The sequence below is a fragment of the Akebia trifoliata genome, chromosome 5 (assembly GCF_017979445.1).
Source record: "Akebia trifoliata isolate Shusen 1 chromosome 5, ASM1797944v1, whole genome shotgun sequence".
In the NCBI taxonomy this organism is placed as follows: Eukaryota; Viridiplantae; Streptophyta; class Magnoliopsida; order Ranunculales; family Lardizabalaceae; genus Akebia; species Akebia trifoliata.
Genome location: NC_141379.1, coordinates 1,348,588 through 1,367,429, shown reverse-complemented (window position 1 = coordinate 1,367,429; position 18,842 = coordinate 1,348,588). Strand labels below are relative to the sequence as shown.

The 18,842-nt window shown below is 36.3% G+C and overlaps 3 protein-coding genes across 5 annotated transcripts; all 3 read left to right on the top strand.

Moving 5' to 3' along the window:
- The first annotated feature begins 1,997 nt into the window (after positions 1 to 1,997).
- HK3 (histidine kinase 3) lies at positions 1,998 to 8,350 on the top strand. Its single transcript, XM_086441873.1, has 11 exons — positions 1,998 to 3,358; positions 3,677 to 3,946; positions 4,220 to 4,389; positions 4,799 to 5,011; positions 5,108 to 5,294; positions 5,393 to 5,444; positions 5,549 to 5,778; positions 5,904 to 6,002; positions 6,221 to 7,365; positions 7,487 to 7,846; positions 8,018 to 8,350. Exons 1-10 carry the CDS (start codon positions 2,864 to 2,866, stop codon positions 7,749 to 7,751), a joined length of 3,126 nt encoding a protein of 1,041 aa, XP_086297999.1. The 5' UTR covers positions 1,998 to 2,863; the 3' UTR covers positions 7,752 to 7,846; positions 8,018 to 8,350.
- Positions 8,351 to 10,085: 1,735 nt separating this feature from the next.
- Positions 10,086 to 13,824, top strand: LOC147400839 (mediator of RNA polymerase II transcription subunit 30-like). 3 transcript variants are annotated; one of them, XR_015178279.1, is made up of 4 exons: positions 10,086 to 10,650; positions 12,113 to 12,214; positions 12,689 to 13,029; positions 13,108 to 13,376. XR_015178279.1 is itself a non-coding variant. In XM_086441875.1 (3 exons), the coding sequence occupies exons 1-3, from the start codon at positions 10,318 to 10,320 to the stop codon at positions 12,722 to 12,724; spliced, it is 471 nt and encodes a 156-aa protein (XP_086298001.1). In that variant the 5' UTR covers positions 10,086 to 10,317; the 3' UTR covers positions 12,725 to 13,376. The 3 variants fall into 3 exon arrangements, 2 of the variants coding, with proteins under 2 accessions (XP_086298001.1, XP_086298000.1); XM_086441875.1 differs by having other exon boundaries at positions 12,689 to 13,376; XM_086441874.1 differs by lacking the exons at positions 12,689 to 13,029; positions 13,108 to 13,376 and adding an exon at positions 13,383 to 13,824 and having other exon boundaries at positions 10,102 to 10,650.
- Positions 13,825 to 15,124: 1,300 nt separating this feature from the next.
- Positions 15,125 to 18,188, top strand: LOC147400838 (nuclear transport factor 2B). Its single transcript, XM_086441872.1, has 2 exons — positions 15,125 to 15,531; positions 17,881 to 18,188. The coding sequence occupies exons 1-2, from the start codon at positions 15,235 to 15,237 to the stop codon at positions 17,953 to 17,955; spliced, it is 372 nt and encodes a 123-aa protein (XP_086297998.1). The 5' UTR covers positions 15,125 to 15,234; the 3' UTR covers positions 17,956 to 18,188.
- Positions 18,189 to 18,842: the final 654 nt, after the last annotated feature.

Here is an 18,842-nt window from a genome sequence, read left to right as displayed (position 1 = left end):
CACCGAAAAGGAGTGGGCTATGAGTTGTGAGTTGTGATGGCCTAATCACTTCGTGACGAGCTTTGATTAAAGTGCCCTTTACATTATTACCATTTGTTTCATCTGAATTTACAATGTTGCCACTATTGTGCTTCGTCTACATCAACTACTTCCTATATTCTTCGGTACAGTAAATAACAGCTGTAAATTACTATTATTGAAAAAAGTTTTCCCCTGTTTTTTTCCTTCTTCTTTCAACTTTTTAAAGAGGCTTTTGGTTTGCTAACTCTAAGGATTGCATTATTGGAGAGAATTGTTTCTTTTTTATCCTTGAGAAAAATTAAGGTTTTGAGAGAAAAAAAAAAAACTATCAAAAAAATAATTGTTGGAACATATCAAGAGTTATTTTAGTTGGTAGAGAATACTTATGAAGAAAATATTACAATTTAATAATGGAAAACTTTTTTTTTCTTAAAGGGTTTGGTGGAAAAAATTCAAGTGGGGCCTGGAGCGAGCGACAAGGAGAGCTAAGACGAGCTTGATCGGATATACGAACAAAGGAAAGAGCATCTAGACCAATTCTTTGTGGAGTGTAAATCTAGACTAGTGTTTATTGTCCTGATAATTTATAAAAATAGAAGTTTGTAATCTTATTTTTTAAAGGGAAGTAAGATAATAGTGAAATATGAACAACAATGATTAGAATTAACGGAACATATGGAATAAATAGTTGGACTTGCAAAACGAGCACTAGAGCGTGTTGGTCAGATAGGTGAATGAAGATTGGAACCAAAGTATAGGGGTGTCAATAGACCACTTTGGGTATTATTTGATTTGGATTTAAAATTCAAATCACTAGTTGTTGGATATTCATCATTGTGTGGGAAAAGAAAAAAAAATTAAAAGGGGTGAAAAAAGTATTTGAGATTGTTTTTTTTTTTTACTGATTCGATTGAAATTGTCCAATTTAGTATCAAATTTATCGGAGCCAAAATTTATTGGCTTCAAATGTTATGATCCCAGAGCAAATCCTTTTCTGGTGCTAAAATAAGTATACCCAAGCCCAAATAAAGGATAATTAATTCCAATCGTTAAATCAAATTTGATTCGATACATCTCACTCATTACTCTAGACATTAGTGTGGATCTTTCATCATATACTTTAAGCCGAATTAATAATGATATTTTGTTGAACTAATAGGGATGGATGTAAATCCTTTTAAAATGTTCATTTTGTCACCAAAGCATCTGAAACTATTCCCTTAGCAGGTTTTGGTCTTATTAAAAAAAAAAACAACTGAATGTTTATCTCAAAACACCCATTATATTCTTAGTACAACATTCCCTTCACTTATTCTGTACGACTGGAATGCACCCAATAAAAAAACCCACTTCAGAAAACACCTTTAATCACCAATCATCCCATCAGTTTTTTACAGATAAAAAACATCATCATTGCTACACCCATAATGTATACAATTGGAAACCTCCCCACCTTATGATTGGGTGAGACCCATTGAACTATTCCTAGTCATGATCTCATACAAGTGTAGAAATCACGAGTTTTGGGTGTGTAGAGGAAATTGGTTACAGCTAATGTTGAAGTTGAGTTTTTTTTTTTTTCTTGGTACTATATAGGAGGAAAGAAAGCTTGCAATTACAGCTCCTCAACGAACTTTGCTGGATTAGAAATTTTAACTGCACTCTCTTATGTAGCCAGCTTAGATTCCAAAAGACAAAAGAACATAAAAGCACCTTGAGAGGTTTTTATCATGGGGACCTTATCTTCTTTGTACCTACTCTTGTTTCCTTTTGGAAATTCTGATAAAGTTACAGGCATCTAATACCAATCGCCAACTCTTTATAATTAAGAAAAAATAAAAAATAAAAAATTGCTGATGTAATTTTAGTTATTTTATCATTTATTCAAGGGCATTTTGGTCAATTAGATTGAAGAACAAACCAGAGGGATAGCGTGAAGAAGTTGTATACTTGAATGGATGGTGATATGAACACTAAAAAATATAGAAAAGCAGAGATTTTTGCTAAGTGGGAGGTTGGATACCTTTTTTACCCTTTATTTTATTAATTATTATCATTATTTTATATTTTTGGGTGGATAGTTGAGATAATGGACTCTGCTTCCGCTAGCGGACATTTCTCCCACCATATTCTCTCCATCTTTCTTTCACAGATTCTGCTCTCACACAGAGCCCATGAATCCAATCTTCTTTGCTATTTATCTTTCTTACAGTTGTTCATCCTTTGCTTCTTCTCTGCCTAGATCTATCACCCACATATGCTTCAGAGTCAACCTTTAACTCTCACATACTTGATTTTCTTCTTGTTTGATTTCAGGAATTTAAGGTCCAGAAAATAGATTTTTCTGACAGATTCTTTGTTGGGTTTTTGTTTATTTATGTTGGTTATCCCACTTCATGATTAAATTTTCAATCTTTTTAGTGGGTTTTGGTTCATTTCTCACTCTTGGGTATTGGTTGGAGGTAAGTTAACTTGAAAGTTGAGAGCTTTATTTCTGTAGAGACAGAAATAAGATTCTTCTGGGATTCTTGATTCTTTTGTTCTTTCATGTGTGTGGGAACTGGGAAGTTGGGTGAAGTGAACCTTTTATTTAGTTTCTCTTATTTTTCTCTCAAAGTGTGGATGTTCTGTGTTTCTTTCGTTTGGTATTTGGTAATGGGTTTTTCCTAAAACCTCTTATGATCTTTGGGTGTTTGGGTTCTGATTTTGAAGTTTGGGCAGTATTTAGTAGATTTTGATGCTTGGGGTTTGGGGTTTGGATTTATTCCTAAAATAGCAAACAGTGAGAGACCCACTTTTCTTCTTTACTGTTTCTGGTTAACTTGTATATGTTCATGTATGTATGAGCTTAAGTTATCTCCTTAGTTTTGGGATTGATTTGAAGGTGGTGGGGCATCTACTTTTGATGATATGTTGTTGGATTCTCTCTAAGATCTCCATGAATTGGTTCATTAGTGGAGGAATTATGGAGAAAATTGCCTATCTTGATGGTGCTAAAGGGAAGAGATGGTTCAGATGGTGGGAGAGTATTTCAGGTAGAGGTTGGAAGATTCAACACCATTATTACCAGTATATCGGATCGAAGAAGATTCGACAAACATGGTGGAAGAAACTATTGGTTTCATGGGTTCTTACTTGGGTTATGGTATCATCGTGGATCTTCGTGTATATGAACTCTCAAGTGATTGAGAAGAGAAAGGAGACCCTTGCAAGTATGTGCGACGAGCGGGCGAGAATGTTACAAGATCAGTTTAATGTAAGCATGAACCATATTCAAGCTTTGTCCATCATGATCTCAACTTTCCACCATGGCAAGAACCCTTCTGCTATTGATCAGGTATCTTTGATTTTCTGTTTATTTCTAAGCAATTATTTGATTCTCAATTTCGTTTTTAAGTGCCCAATTGCTTCAATTAGAGCTTGCTTAGTAATGGAATTTCAATATATAGTATGAATTTTGAGTTTAGTTTAATTTAGAGCTAGATTTGAGTGTTTCTCCTGCTGATCTCTAGAACCCAGTGTTCAAAATAAGTGGAATTTCAATATATAATATGAATTTTGAGTTGTTTAGCTTAATTTAGAGCTAGATTTGAGTGATTCGCTCGCTGATCTCTGGAACCCAAACCTCAAAATAACTAACTTTTTGGATCCACAGACGACTTTTGCGAGGTACACAGAAAGAACTGCATTTGAGAGGCCGCTTACTAGTGGCGTGGCTTATGCAGTTAAAGTACTCCACTCCGAACGGGAACAATTCGAGAAACAACAAGGGTGGACTATCAAGAGGATGGATACACCAGTTCAAGAGGAAAACTATGCCTTTGAAAATTTGGAGCCATCCCCTGTTAAGGACGAATATGCCCCCGTTATATTTGCTCAGGATACCGTTTCGCATGTGGTTTCTCTTGATATGTTATCGGGAAAGGTTAATTTCTTGCTCACTTTCTGTATATTTCTTGTGATTCAGTATTTAGTCGTCGATTGATAATGTTGGGGGACTGTTTAAATGATATTTTTCCTTGTCTAGTTGCAATTTAAGAGGTTTATTATACCTAGAAATTCAAATCCTTAAGTTTGGTGCAAGTTTCTTGCCCACTTTCGGAATCTTTTCGAGAAAAGATTGTATTTTAGCTTGCTTTGAATTAACCTTGTTCAAGTTCTTTGATCTTCAATATTGGAAAACTTTTGTTATTTACAGGAAGATCGTGACAATGTCGTACGTGCGAGAGAATCCGGAAAGGGAGTTCTTACTGCTCCTTTCAGACTAATCAAATCAAATCGTCTTGGGGTTATACTAACTTTTGCCGTTTACAAGTCAGAACTCCCATCAAATGCAACTCCTGATGAGCGGATCCAAGTGACTGATGGGTATGGGTCATCTCTCTAAAAATTTAAATTGGTTAAAAACATTGAAGTATATCCATCCAGGATTTCTTTATCAGTGGGAGTAAACATTTGAGTCCTATCTGTACTGTAAATTGTATGGTAGGCTGTAAGCAGTCCATCCAAAAGATGTTTTGTTGGTCGAACTGTCCAATTGGTTGGGCATCTTACAAATGGATCATCATCTTTCACATATGTCTTAAAAACGGAGCATAACCTGAAATTTGCACAATATGTTGATTAAAACATTGAATTAGTTGTTTGATTTTAAATAATCATTGGCTGAATAATATTGGAATCTGCAATTTACTGAATAAAATGTGAATCTCCTTGAATTCTTCAAAAAAAGCAAAAAAAGACGAGTGTAAATTATGGTGCACTTACTGCCAAGCAGGTACTTAGGTGGAATCTTCGATATTGAATCACTTGTGGAGAAGTTACTTCACCAGCTGGCCAGCAAACAAACCATCCTTGTAAATGTGTACGATACCACTAATGTATCAAAACCAATTAGCATGTATGGTTCAAATGTAACAGACGACGGGATCTACCGCGTTAGCACTCTTAACTTTGGAGACCCATTTAGGAAACATGAAATGCGTTGCAGGTAACCAATAAATCTCGTCCATGTTACACTATTCTTGTTGATTAGAGCGAGAAGTGATTGGAATGATTAATGAAATTTTTTCTGTTCTTGGAGCAGATTCAAGCAGAAGCCACCGTGGCCATGGTTGGCAATAACAACATTTATTGGTATCCTTGTGATTGCATTGCTTGTTGGGCATATATTTTATGCTACAGTGAATAGGATTGCGAAAGTTGAGGAGGATTATCGTCAGATGATGGAGCTTAAAAAGCGAGCTGAGGCAGCAGATGTTGCGAAATCCCAGGTAGTTAATATTTGAATTTCCTTAATCAAGGTTCACTTATATTTCATTGTTGTTTCCATTGAAACCAATTTACTAATGTTATCTTTCATCTTTTGTAGTTCCTTGCAACCGTTTCCCATGAGATCAGAACCCCAATGAATGGTGTTCTAGGTGAGGAGTCAAAGATTTATGTTGAATTTCTGTTGTAAAATTTTGAATCTAAATTTCATTAGAGTTCTAATTGGAGATAAAATTTGAATTTGTTCTATTTCTAGGGATGTTGCAGATGCTCATGGACACAGACCTAGACACGACACAACAAGATTATGTGAGAACTGCCCAGGCCAGTGGAAAGGCTCTTGTCTCACTTATAAACGAAGTTTTGGATCAGGCCCGGATTGAATTTGGCAAGCTTGAACTCGAAGCTGTCCGGTTTAATTTGCGAGGAATCTTGGATGATGTTTTGTCACTTTTCTCTGGAAAGGCACAAGAGAAGGGAATAGAGGTAGTCCATAATTCCATAATTCCATAATTCAGTTGTTCAATTTGTGATGTTTAATGTTGTAATTGGATCTTACTAATCACTGGTCATTGATCAATTTCTATCTTCAAATGTATTGGGAAGTGCAGTTGGCAGTGTACATCTCGGATCGAGTTCCTGAAATTCTAATCGGTGATCCGGGGAGATTTCGGCAAATTATCACAAATCTCATGGGGAATTCAATCAAAGTAAGTGTTCAGTGGTTTCTCGATCATAATCAGATAAAGCTGATCATTGGTTATTGAACCCCACAAGTGGAATAAGATGATATATTATAAAATTCTGTTCTATGAAAGAGAACGATAGATTATATAAAGGGATTTAAATATATTTATTATTAATCAAGAAATGATATTTATATTTAAAGATTTGGCCTTTTTAATTTTTAGTTTTCTGCCCTTTGCAGTTCACAGAGGAAGGACACATCTTTGTGACCATCCATCTTGTTGAGGAGGTCGTAAGCTCAATAGAAGTTGAAACGGAAGTGTCATCAAAGAATACCTTGAGTGGATTCCCTGTGGCTGATAGGCGCCGAAGTTGGGGAGGTTTTAAGACTTTCAATCAAGAGGGACCCACGAGTATGCAGAATTTTTCGTCGATCCCCTCCGAGCTCATTAATTTAATTGTATCGGTTGAGGACACAGGTGTGGGGATCCCTTTAGAAGCACAATCTCGTGTTTTCACCCCATTTATGCAAGTGGGACCATCCATTTCCCGCACTCATGGGGGCACGGGTATTGGACTTAGCATAAGCAAATGTCTCGTAGGACTCATGAAAGGGGAGATAGGGTTTGTGAGTGAACCCCAGATTGGGTCCACCTTCACCTTCACTGCCGTCTTCACCAATGTTCACTCCAATTCAAACGAGTACAGAAATCAGCAAATTAATAATCAACCGGAATCTTCATCCTCCGAATTTCAAGGGATGACCGCATTGGTTATGGACCCCAGACTTGTCCGTGCCAAGGTGACAAGATATCATCTCCAACGGTTAGGAATTCAAGTTGAAGTAGCCGCTGACCTAAACCAAGGTTTCTCTTGTATGACAAATGGGACAACGGTTATTAACATTTTACTTGTTGAAAAAGAAGTTTGGGAGAAGGATCTTGACCTATCAGATCACTTTGTTGAAAAGTTAAGTGCGTATGAACTTTTCGATCCTCTAAAACTATTTCTTCTAGCAAATTCCATGGCCTCTTCTACCAAGACAAATACTGCAAAATGTGGTGGCTATACCCCAATAATCATCATGAAGCCCCTCAGAGCAAGTATGTTGGCGGCATCATTACAACGAGCAATGGGTGTTGGGAATAAAAGAATTTTTCGTAATGGGGGGTTCCTGCGTCAGTCTCTTGAGTATCTTCTTCAAGGGAAACAAATTCTTGTAGTAGATGACAATAAAGTGAATCTTAAAGTAGCTGCCGGTGCCTTGAAGAAGTATGGAGCCAAAGTGGAATGTGTGGATAGTGGGAAAAAGGCGATTGCAATGCTTAAACCACCACACAACTTTGATGCGTGCTTTATGGATATCCAAATGCCTGAAATGGATGGGTATGTTTAGACCCATTGTGATAAAAGCTCTTGAGATCATAAGTCAGCTCAGCATATTAGTCTTGTGTTTGATCTTATTTTCTCCACATTTTATTATTAAAATTTGTATTTCTTCCTTCAGGTTTGAAGCTACAAGAAGGATCCGGGATATGGAAAATGATATTAACAACCGTATCCAACAAGGAGGAGAGGTATCAGTGGAAGCTTATGGAAACATCTCAAATTGGCATATACCCATATTGGCCATGACCGCGGATGTGATCCATGCTACACACGAAGAGTGCTTGAAGTATGACATGGATGGCTACGTGTCGAAACCATTTGAAGGAGAACAATTGTACCGAGAAGTTGTACGTTTTATCAATTCACCTTCAACACATACCTAATAGAAAGCACAGAAAATCGGGCTTGATGAGGATACTAGCTGGTTATTCTCTGGGACTCATTGGGATGCTTATCTGGGTTTGTGTTGTTCCAAAAAGTAAGCTCTCCCTTACCCTTGTTCGACTTATTCAAAAGTTTTCCCTTCAAACGAAAGCTTTTACATGGAAAAATGAGAACATAATATTTATATTGTGAGCGTGCCTCGGAGGGATGCTTACGTGTGAACAATTATGCATATTATCTGACGCCTTGTTTGGAATTCTTCCAGGAGGTTGAACTCACCTTGCATTATTCAGTGTGGTGGCTTGCGATCAAAATGTTAATGTTATTTAAATAGTTCCTCAACAATAGCAGCATTGTTCAAATCTGGGAATTTTGTCTCTGAAAAGATCAGGGAAGACGTCCCATGGACTTTTGTGTCATAAGATCTCTGGGTATGAATGGAAAACAGATTCTCACTCCATTGTAAGAATTTAGTCAGGTCTCTTGAGGAGATCATAATTCTTTTTTCTTCTGTAAATTGAGTTTGTACTATAGATGTTGATTCAGTATGGATATATAATAGATAAATACTTGCGGCAAGTGAGGAAGATTGCATCAACGACTTCTCCATCAAAAAACATACGACTAATTGTAGATTTTCCAAATCTGACATTTCCACTAATAATGCAAATTCAGGCTGAACGATTGATCGAAATCTCCTAGTGCATTACTAAGAAACTTTGTTTATTTTCTTTATTGCTCCTCCTTTATAGATGATGGTGCCTTTGCTTATAGAATTAGACCTTTTTAGTTTTTACAAATAGAGTTACAATTGTTTAGGCTTCTCCATCTATTGGTGGTGCCTTTTAAGTGGTTGGGCGCAGAAAATATAGACGATGTTGGTCCGATGCAAAGCTAATGGTGCCCCAAATTCGATGTGCTCAAATGTTGCAGTCATCTTTGAATTGGTCCAAACATTGTACTTGGTAGCGGACAAATACGAGCACAAAAGAATTGCATTAGTTGGACCGTGACTTGTGCACCATATGGTGTCTCCAGTGTCGATCCCTGCATGATCATGGCACCAAGGCCTCTTTCTAAGAAATTCCATGTGAGACACTCTTTTGGCTCTCACTGACCTGCCAATGTTGTAGTTTGGATCACCTTTGTGAACTTAAAAACACCAAGAATCTGTCTCATTGGCAATTTCCAACCTTATGGATTTGAGCTTGTAACATCATTAGCAAAATTCTCCAATCCATCATTAAGGAATCACAAATTTTAAGCTGATTCTCGGTCAATAGGTCTAACATCGAGCAATAATGGGTCGTGTGATCGGTGGATTTGAATGAGTGCCACATTACATTTTGCATTGTTCGTTCTTACTATACAGAATCAGAAATTTGTGCGAAACAAATGAACATATACTAACTAATTTGTGAATCCAACTATTTCAATTTGTTGAATTTTGTCATTGATTCTGACGAACCAAAAAGTAAAGATAAATATATCAAAGTGATGTAAATCTGCTTTCTTTTTAAAATCTATTTGTCTAACTTTGTAAACATTATATATATACTGGTAAGTTGAAGACTTCAATTCGATGTTACCTTGTTAATCAGTTCGAATTCGAGTTCAGGGTTCAAAGTTCGCCAACCTAAAATGAACTCGGTCCATAGGGGTAGGCAGAGAAAATTCGTTTTTGGGTTTGCTTTGATTTCCTAATTCGGTTCGTTAGCTTGATTTGTCGAACCCGACTAAAATTCAATGGGTTTGTGGTTCACTTGATTTTACGAACCTAGTATGAACCATACCACAAACTGATTCGCTTCATATCGGTTCGTGGTTCGAACCAGTAAAAACAAATTGCGTAACATAGCTTCAATTATATACAAGGAAAGGAATAGGAGTGCAACTTGGTCTGGTCTTGTTTGGTTTCAAGAAAATTGCAGTTCAGCTCTAGGTAAAAAAAATGTAGAATCGATCGATTCGATTTGGTTCTTGGTTCCAGGCTTGTATAAAATCAAAACAAATTGAGAACGAAACCCTTAATGACTTACTTCTTTTTAGGAATTAAGAATAGATTTATGACCTTATTTTATGAATAGATTAATGACTTAATTATATAAATTTCACTTCACGACCAGTCTTTATTTTTAATTAAAAATATAATTGTTTCCAAGCATATTTATAAGATATTGGCTACCCATAGAACCAAATTGAACTGAACCAAACCAAACCGATCCTAGTTCTATTTGCTTTAGTTCAGTTCTATAGGCAATTCGGTTGGTTTTGAGTCTGGTTTAGTGGAATTCATCTATGTTGGTCTGGTTTCGATTTGGCCCCAAACCGAATCAAGTTGCACCCTTAATATGCACCACCAAACTGAACCAACGAACCAAGATATACAAAACCAAAGCGGGTTGGTTCTTGATTTGGCGAGTTCATCGAGATTCTGAATGACTGATGCCATCTATGATTTACCTTCGAACAACTGGGCGAAAATAGGGATTTTTAATTAGAAGGAAGAGTGAAGATTTCGTGGTTTCTGTGACTGAAAATTAAAATTAGGGTTCATAAATGTAGATGATGGAGGAGAAATCAGTGATGTCGAACGCAAGAAGCACACAAGAATTGGCGGTAGAGGGGCTAAAGAGCTTAGAGGACACGATCGAAGCAGCATATCAGATCCTCTCCTCCATGAACGAAGAGCTCTGCAACCCCGCCTTGTGGTCTACTACGACCACTTCTGCTACTTCTCACTCATCTAATGGCGTTAATGGCAATGGCGATGCTGCTTCTCACTCTCAACAACACTTGGAAATGGGCGGTGGAGCTCTCGATGTCGCTCGTCTTCGTTACAAATCTGCTGTTTCTTCTCTTCGATCTGTTCTTACCGCCATTCCCAATTCTCAGAAGGTATAAACCAAAACTCTAATTTTTTTTTTTTTCAAATTAAAAATAGTTTCTTTTCTGTTTTAATTAACTATTTAATACAAATGAGAGAGAATTATTAAATAAACAACTGTAAATTTCATTTATCCATCTAATTTTATTTTCATCTCCTCTGTTAATTGACTGATGTAGAAATTCACCCATCATTTTGAATTAATTGATGTTTCCCCTTTGACTTGGGTCAACACTGTATACTGGAGACATTTGAATTTGAATCTTTTTTCCATAAAACATCAAAATGGTGACAGTGGAAGTGGATTTGAAGGACTTGGTTCTAATTTTGCCAACAGTATAGCTCAAGTGGCATGGATAAGGTTTATTTGGATATTTTGCTCATTCCAGCAAACAATTAACACTTCTGGTCAGTTAGAGTTCAGGGCCAGTCGTGCTGATCCGAGTCATGGGTGGACATGCCAATAAGGGTATGTTTGATTGCAGGGGATTCGTTTTCTAGGGAATGTAAATTCCTAAGAAAAATGATCATGTGAAAATGAATATCACTCTTCGATTGCACATAGGAAAATGTCAGAAAGGAAAGTTGGGGTTTTTTTGTTTGTTTTGGAGGTGTGATAATCGTGAGAGAATAACGTTGGGAGGTGGGAATATAATTTTCGTAGGGTATGGGGTGCGAAAATATTTGCCCAACGGAGAAATATTTTCTGGGTGGGAATCCATTTTCTAGTGAAAATGCGCAATCACACACTGGGAAATCACGTTTTTGAAGAGAAACCATTTTTCTGTCCATTTTCCATGTGCTATACATGCTCTAAATTGAAAATAATGGGTATTGTGATAATTTGGCTAATTGAGTAGTTGGGTGAAACACCTTCTTAAGGAGGGCAACCATATTTGATAAAATATTGATGGTAGATCATCTTCGACATCAAGAGTGAAAACTCTGAATTTGTATGTGCTTTACAAGTGTTGTGAAGAATCTGTGGACCATATTTCAATTCATTTCCCCATCGCAAGGGATTTGAATTTACGAGATTAGGTGTGTTGATGCCCAACAAAGTTTTTGGGATGATTGAAGGATTCTACAATGGGCTTCTTTCCATGTGGTCAAGTGCTTCGGAAGACATCTCCTATCCTATGGTAGGAATATGCAACAGTCAGATATTTGAGTCAAAAAGAGAACAGTGTTGAAGATCTTATTTTAAAGGTGAAACACCCTTACTATTCAGTTGATCCGGCATCCTAATAAAAAAAAATTAGTATTCAATTTGGAAGGAAGTTCTTTCATTTGTAATCATGTTCCCTGATTCTCTCTCTCTTTTGTTTGGTGGTTGAGAATCTTTTTCACTGGCCTCTTTTGGTTATATGCTTAGTTCCTTTTTTTGTTTTTGTTTGAATAAGTTCGCTATACAGATAAAAAAAAGATAAAAACCACTGTTTCTGATAAATTCCTTGTTTTCTCTTTACATAGGTAAAAGCATATGATGCTGGTTCCATGGTCGCTGGGTCAGAATCTCAAGCAGAACAAGCTGAAATTGAGAAGCTGGAAGAGCGGGCCACCAATTTAAGAAAGGTATTTCACAAAGCATTGAAAATTTTGAACTAATAAAGTTAATGTTTCACTTACAAGGTTTATAGGGGACTGTTTGTATATTTGATTGTCTTGTATGTTTAAACTTCCATCTAATGTTGTTGCATGCTTATATGGTGCAATCTTAATGAGCCCACTTTGCATTGCCAAGGCTCCATCAAATCCATCTACAGTGTCGGCAATATTTTATGTCTTTTTTCAAAACTTAGCAGCCTCAATTCTTGACTTAAAAGGTGGGTCGGCTACATCTACCCAGTGGATTTAGTCCTGACGGACATGGTCCATGCGCCTATGGATTGGATGTAAGACCAGATACGGCGCCTGGACCCTCTGCCAACGGGGATACCACTGTAGCAAAAAACAAAAACAAAAATCTTTAATGTCTTTTTCTTGGTAAATCTTCAATAATGTTAATTATCGAATTAATCAGTTATAAAGAAAGTTGGCATGTCTCAGGACTCAGGAGACTCCATGTATTTAGGAATTGTGTGATACGTATGATGACTCCAGCTGCCTAGTGTGTTCTTTACACTACATTGAGATTGGTGTTGAAACTGGGTACTTCATTGAAATTGGTGTTGAAAGTAACAATAGTGTAGGCGGAACTCCTCTACCACACAAGATTGTTGGTGTAGATTCCTCAAATTGATATGGGTTCTATCTGGAATATCTCCCGACCACGACCAGAGACACACTTAAAGGGTAGGGAAGAGGGAGTAAGAGGAGACGAACTCACTCAACTCCATTCGAGCTCTTCAGTGGAGGATCAATACCAGTCTTAACTCTCCAAAGTGAAGGTCACTTCTACAACAACAACAATAAGAATGTTCTCCATCTTTAAAAGGGATCAACTCTTAATTCCATTCTATTCGCAGGGCTTATGTTTGGACTGTTAAACAAAGGAACGCGAACCCATGTTTGTTGTGATCTTCCTCTAAATGGGCCTCATTTTTATCCTCTCTTTTGTGCCCCTTATATATTCCATTTGAAGTAATGTAATTTTTATAATTATAACATTTCTCTTCGAGTCTAAACTATCCTCAAATGTAATACTTCTAGGAGAGCTAATGTGTTCTTAATGGGATCTTAAGAAAGGTCTCCATTTGTAAATTTCTAATCATCTGATCCCCCGTCTATTTCTTGAATGCAGGAGCTTGCAAATAAGAACAAGTTACTCAAACTTCTCATAGATCAGCTTCGGGAGCTTATTAGTGACATATCGACATGGCAAAGTCCTCGTTCTGCATGAAGCCCAAAGCAAACATGTTGGTAGACCTTTAGAACCCTAGGTATTTAAAGAAGGTTTTGATGTGATTGTCTTATAGAAAGAAAAAAAAATCCAAGAATCTACCTTTTGAAGTGTGTGTTTTTGCAATTTCAATGCCCATGTCTTCAATTGTGGGAAGAGTAGGTTTATTATCATCTCTGTATCTTTAGTAGTTTGATACTAGAGTTGATTTTGTCTTAAACTCGTTGGGGGGTGGGGTGTTTAGTTACTTTTTGTACTCAGACTTTTTTACACCAGTTGAGAGTGTACTTTTATTTAAGGGGAAATTATTTAAAGGACCCTTACTGGGGGATTTATTTTTAAATAGTCCCTAAGCTTTGCAGAGTAGCTTGATAGGACATTTTGTCAACTTTTTATTTCTTAATGGTCTCTCATTAATGGTGAATTTATCGGTTTTTTTTATTTACTGTCGGCAGTGGTAAGACACACCCATTTTCAATTTTTTGAGTTTTTTTTAGACTAAAAACATGAAAAGGTTGACTTAAAAACTTGAGAAAATGACTTGTTTATATTATTTAAATCCCAAAGAATTATTTTTGATCGATTTGTATCTAAAAGTGAGGAAAAAAAAAGTGAAAAAATTCCTTGAAAATAACTTTTTCATTCTTAAATCAAGTCTCTGAAACTCGATTGAGCCATTAAAATCTATATATTTTTTTAAATAATGAAAACCATGAGTTCAAACCGTAAAGGATCATGAGAAATGTGGAGATGAGGTTTAAAGACGATTAAGAAAAGAAGAATTTACTAAATAAATTATTAAGAAATTATCAAAAACTTAGGAATTATTTAGAAAAAGATCTCTTTGTCAAGATTCTTTAAGTAATTTTTCCTTTATTTAATTATTTGCTCTCTCTATTCTCGCTCTCATAGTTTCTGGTATTTCAAAAAAAGACCAAGGTCAAAGGTTATGTCCTTAGTTTCAAAACACGGGGTATCTCAAATATCGACCAAAATTCCGACTGTGTATAAATCACCCTAAAATCTATCATAATTATATATAAAAAATGCAAATATGGTAATATATTAGAAAAATGACATTATTTTCATCATAATAACCATTAAAACTGTTTTTTTTTTCCCATATGTTCTATTAGCACAATAATTCAAAACTAATAATAATTTAAAATTTGATTTAAGCACACTTCCAAGATATTATTCACTTATATTTTTATTAATTTACAGCGTCCTATTTGGCTATGATTACTGTCCTAAAAGACATAACTGAGCAGCAACGAAGCAGAAGATGGATGGGCCCACCTAATGATGGTCCCAACCCTCCCATCTAGATCATCATCCACCATTCAATATCTCTTATGGTCACACAGATCAACGGCAGGAGATCTAGATATTTTCCCTGGGACCCATCAGTGTTGATGTTAGTCTTTCTCTACAAGTTGTGCGCTCCCACTCGTAGACCGTATTAAGTGTTCTCTTCTCTATGATATTAATTGAGAAATTCTATTGTCACATAACATCTTACCACACCAATTTTTTTAAAACTAGGGATTTGTTTACTTATGGATTGGTGAGTTAGAAGTAAAAGTTGGTTTGCTCATAGTAGCTCTTTTTATTCTTGATTGGGGTGTATAAGTAAAGGTTAGAGTGCCAATAACAGCACTCTTCCGTAATTCAGTCTACCACTCGTACGGTCTTACCTTCTTATTTCTTCTGCCGCCATTACCAAGAAACAGAGAGAGAGAGAGAGAGAGAGATGGATCCTGACTCAGTAGCGAAGGCGTTTGTGGAACACTACTACAGTACGTTCGATGCGAATCGTGCAGGACTCGCTAACTTGTATCAAGAGGCGTCGATGCTGACCTTCGAGGGTCAGAAGATCCAGGGCTCACAGAACATCGTAGCCAAACTAACAAGTCTACCCTTCCAGCAGTGCCAGCACAGCATCACCACCGTAGATTGCCAGCCTTCGGGTCCCGCTGCTGGCATGCTTGTCTTCGTCAGTGGCAATCTCAAGCTCGCTGGTGAACAGCACGCTCTCAAGTTCAGTCAGGTATTTCTTCAAACACCTGAAATTCCCTTTTTTTAATTTAAAAAAAATAAATAAAAATAAAATAAAACACTTTCTCCACTTATGGGATTTTAGGGTTTTATTTTCTGTTGTGTGGGTGCTCTTATTTGATCGATTTGTTCCCGATACTTTAACGAGTGATGGGTATTTTGTTGATTATTGCTTTGTGTATGATCATGAAGTTGAAATTTGATTGAAACTTAAATCCATTCTTACTCCCATTGCCGACTCTCAATAGTTAAACCCTAATGCCCTCAACTCCCTCCCTCCCTCCCTACCCCAAAATTCGCTTTGTTTCCTGTTTGATTTGTCTAAAAGCTTTAGTTTTTTATGATGCCTAAACAATGAACTATACTATTTGATCCCTCTCTCAGCCCAAGAAAAATGTAATAAAATGAATCATGGAGGGATTCGACAATGAACCCATTGATCCTTTAGGAGTTATTACCTTATTCAGACATGGAGTCGAATTTTGATTTACTTCACAAAACAAACGGGCTTGCTGGGCTGAACTACCGATCTATAAATCTTAAATTCCATCAGCAATTTTTCAATCTGGAAGTATGTGGGTACCAAATTTATAGTCTGGACTCTCTGGAGAAGATTGGTTAGGATTCCTAAAAATAAATTCATTTCCTAAATTTTTTTTCCAGTGTTTTTTGGTTCCCTTTTCTAACCTCTGTTTGGCTTCTCAATTTTCCTTTTTTTTTTTTTTAAATAAAAAAAATTAAATAATTTTTTTGAGGATTGTGTTCCCACATGGGCATATATGAACCCACGGGAACTTTGAGTGGACTACTTGGTGGGATTCATCCATGTTTTGAAGGAGAATTTTTTTTAAAATAAAAATTCTAGGATAATTAACCGAGGTCAATTTCTACTATCAGCTGATTTCCAGTGTGTAGAGAGGAGTATCATGTATTATGCGTAGTGAAGCGAAAGGTTGTTTTCTTTTGGAACCTTAGTGAGATGCTAATGCAACTCAAGCAATGCAAGATCGCATTAAATAAACTAGAAGATTATGTTGACACAAGCGATGTATCACCAAGTCTAGCAGAGTGCTAGGTTGCTTACAATACTACACACACACACTCCCCTCACATGAGAACTTTCTTGGGTGAATTTTAAACTATTGGAAAGAAGAGAAAAGTAGCTTATCAAACAAAAGAAGAAGAAAGAAATAAGAGAAAAAGAAAAGAAAACTAGGTCTTGAACATGACGACTCTGTTGGTTTTCATGCTACATGAAGTACTATATTGATTTTGCTTGCTTCCAATTTGTGAAGTTGTGTTTCAATTTAGGGCTGGCAATGATCCGAAATGTACCTAATGTCCTAACCGGTCTGAACCAATTGGATTGAAACCTTAGATCCGAAACAATTTTGGATCAGATTCGGATCTACCTCAATCCACTAAAAAAAATCTGATCTGAACATATTTCAATATATTTTTATTCTTAGTTTCATATAAATAAATATAGATAAAATGTTTTAGTCTTTTTTATTTCCCTCTATATTTGTGGTTGGAAAGTAGATTTTTTAAAATTTTATATGATTGTATATATTAAGTTTTTTTGAACATTGATCATTTGAAAGTAAGGCATTCGTTCGGATCAGATCAGTTTCAGATAAATGATGAAATTAAACGGATCGGATTTGGTACACATGTTCAATAATCCGTTTGGATTGGATCAGGTACATGTTTAAAAAAATTCAGATCGGTATTGGAGTGGTACTGATCCGTTGCCAGCCCTACTTCAATTACTTGGCTATGGAAATCTTTCGTAAACAGTCTCTTGATGAATTCAACATTAGTTTCCAACCTAGTTTTCAAGACTTTATTAGTGAGCCCTATAACTGGACAACTAACTCTTTTGTTCATTTTTTTCTCTTGGCTACAATACTTGGTAGTCTGGGGCAGCACCATATCAGTTACTTTTGTTGATGTGTTATGAATTGAATTTGAAAAAAGCTCAAATCCATAGACCTGGTTTTGATGTATAATGGGATCTGAAATCAATATGAAATGGGTATCCATACACATCTCAACTCGGTCCATCTCACCTTTGTGCTAGAGGAGGAGATGCAGATGGTCTGATTTTAGTGCCTCATATCACACTTCTCCCTCTCGAAATATACCTGCACACAGCTGGCCTTGCGAAGAGGCTTTGATAGCCTTATTTAACGACACCCCCGTGTGCCTTCTCATTTTGTTGTTTTTGTGTGCAAAGAAAGTAGACTACTTATTTAACAATGTTTATGTTCCCCCTCCCCCTTCTTCTTTCTACCATCATGTTCACTAAGTATTTTTTTTAATCTGCTTTTGCTTACAGATGTTCCATCTGATACCAACCCCTCAGGGAAGCTTCTACGTGTTGAACGATATATTCCGATTGAACTATGCTTAAGAAAGCAAGAGTGACCAAACAGTTGTGGGTTGGGTACTGCATTTGTGAGGACTGTGAGGAACCAGAACGAGTTTGTTTAATTCTGTTTTTAGTTATTATTAAACTTGTCTAATGAGGCTTGGGGGTGTTTTGGTTTGTTTGCTTTAGCTTTAATATTCCATTTATAAACTGTCAGTGATTCCCTTATTGCAGTGGTAGAATGAAGTGATGGAAAGATTTTTCCTGGTTTCCTATACTAAGGAATTTGTTGGGTCTGTGTGTTTCATAAAACTAGGATTCCTTCCTTTTCTGCTTTAAAAAAAAAAGTGTGAGTGGGTGTGAAGAGTGTTCCATGTGGCAAACAAATGTGAAATTTGAGAAATATTACTTAGCTCCCGAAGTAGAGGCTCACACTCTTCTCTTGAATAAAAATGATTACCATAGCAATCTATGGTCAATTATCAATACAATTGTGTGCAATGGGTGGGTGAGTTGGAAAACGTGTCTCTTTACAAATATGTCTGAACATGATTTCTTCATGATTATTACTCGAAAATTGATTTAAAGAAACTTTGAGGTTGTAGTTGGAAGTCCATCTACACTCGTCAATAAATAAATAAATAAATAAAATGTAACAATTTTATTTGAATCCAGCCCAAAGCTTGATGATATGGTCCATGAGTAAGCAAAGCCCACAAGAATAAACTAGATTAATTTTTCAAAAGAAAGTGGTACACCCTCCCACGGGTTCAAAGTAAAACCCTCAAGTTATAAAATATGATGAATTCCAAGGCTCATTATACATTTTGCTCATCAACCGAGAAGTAAACAATCTATTTTCCAAGTAGGTTCCAACTGGATATAATAAGTTGGCCACTAAAATTACAACCATGGTTTTAAATCTCGTC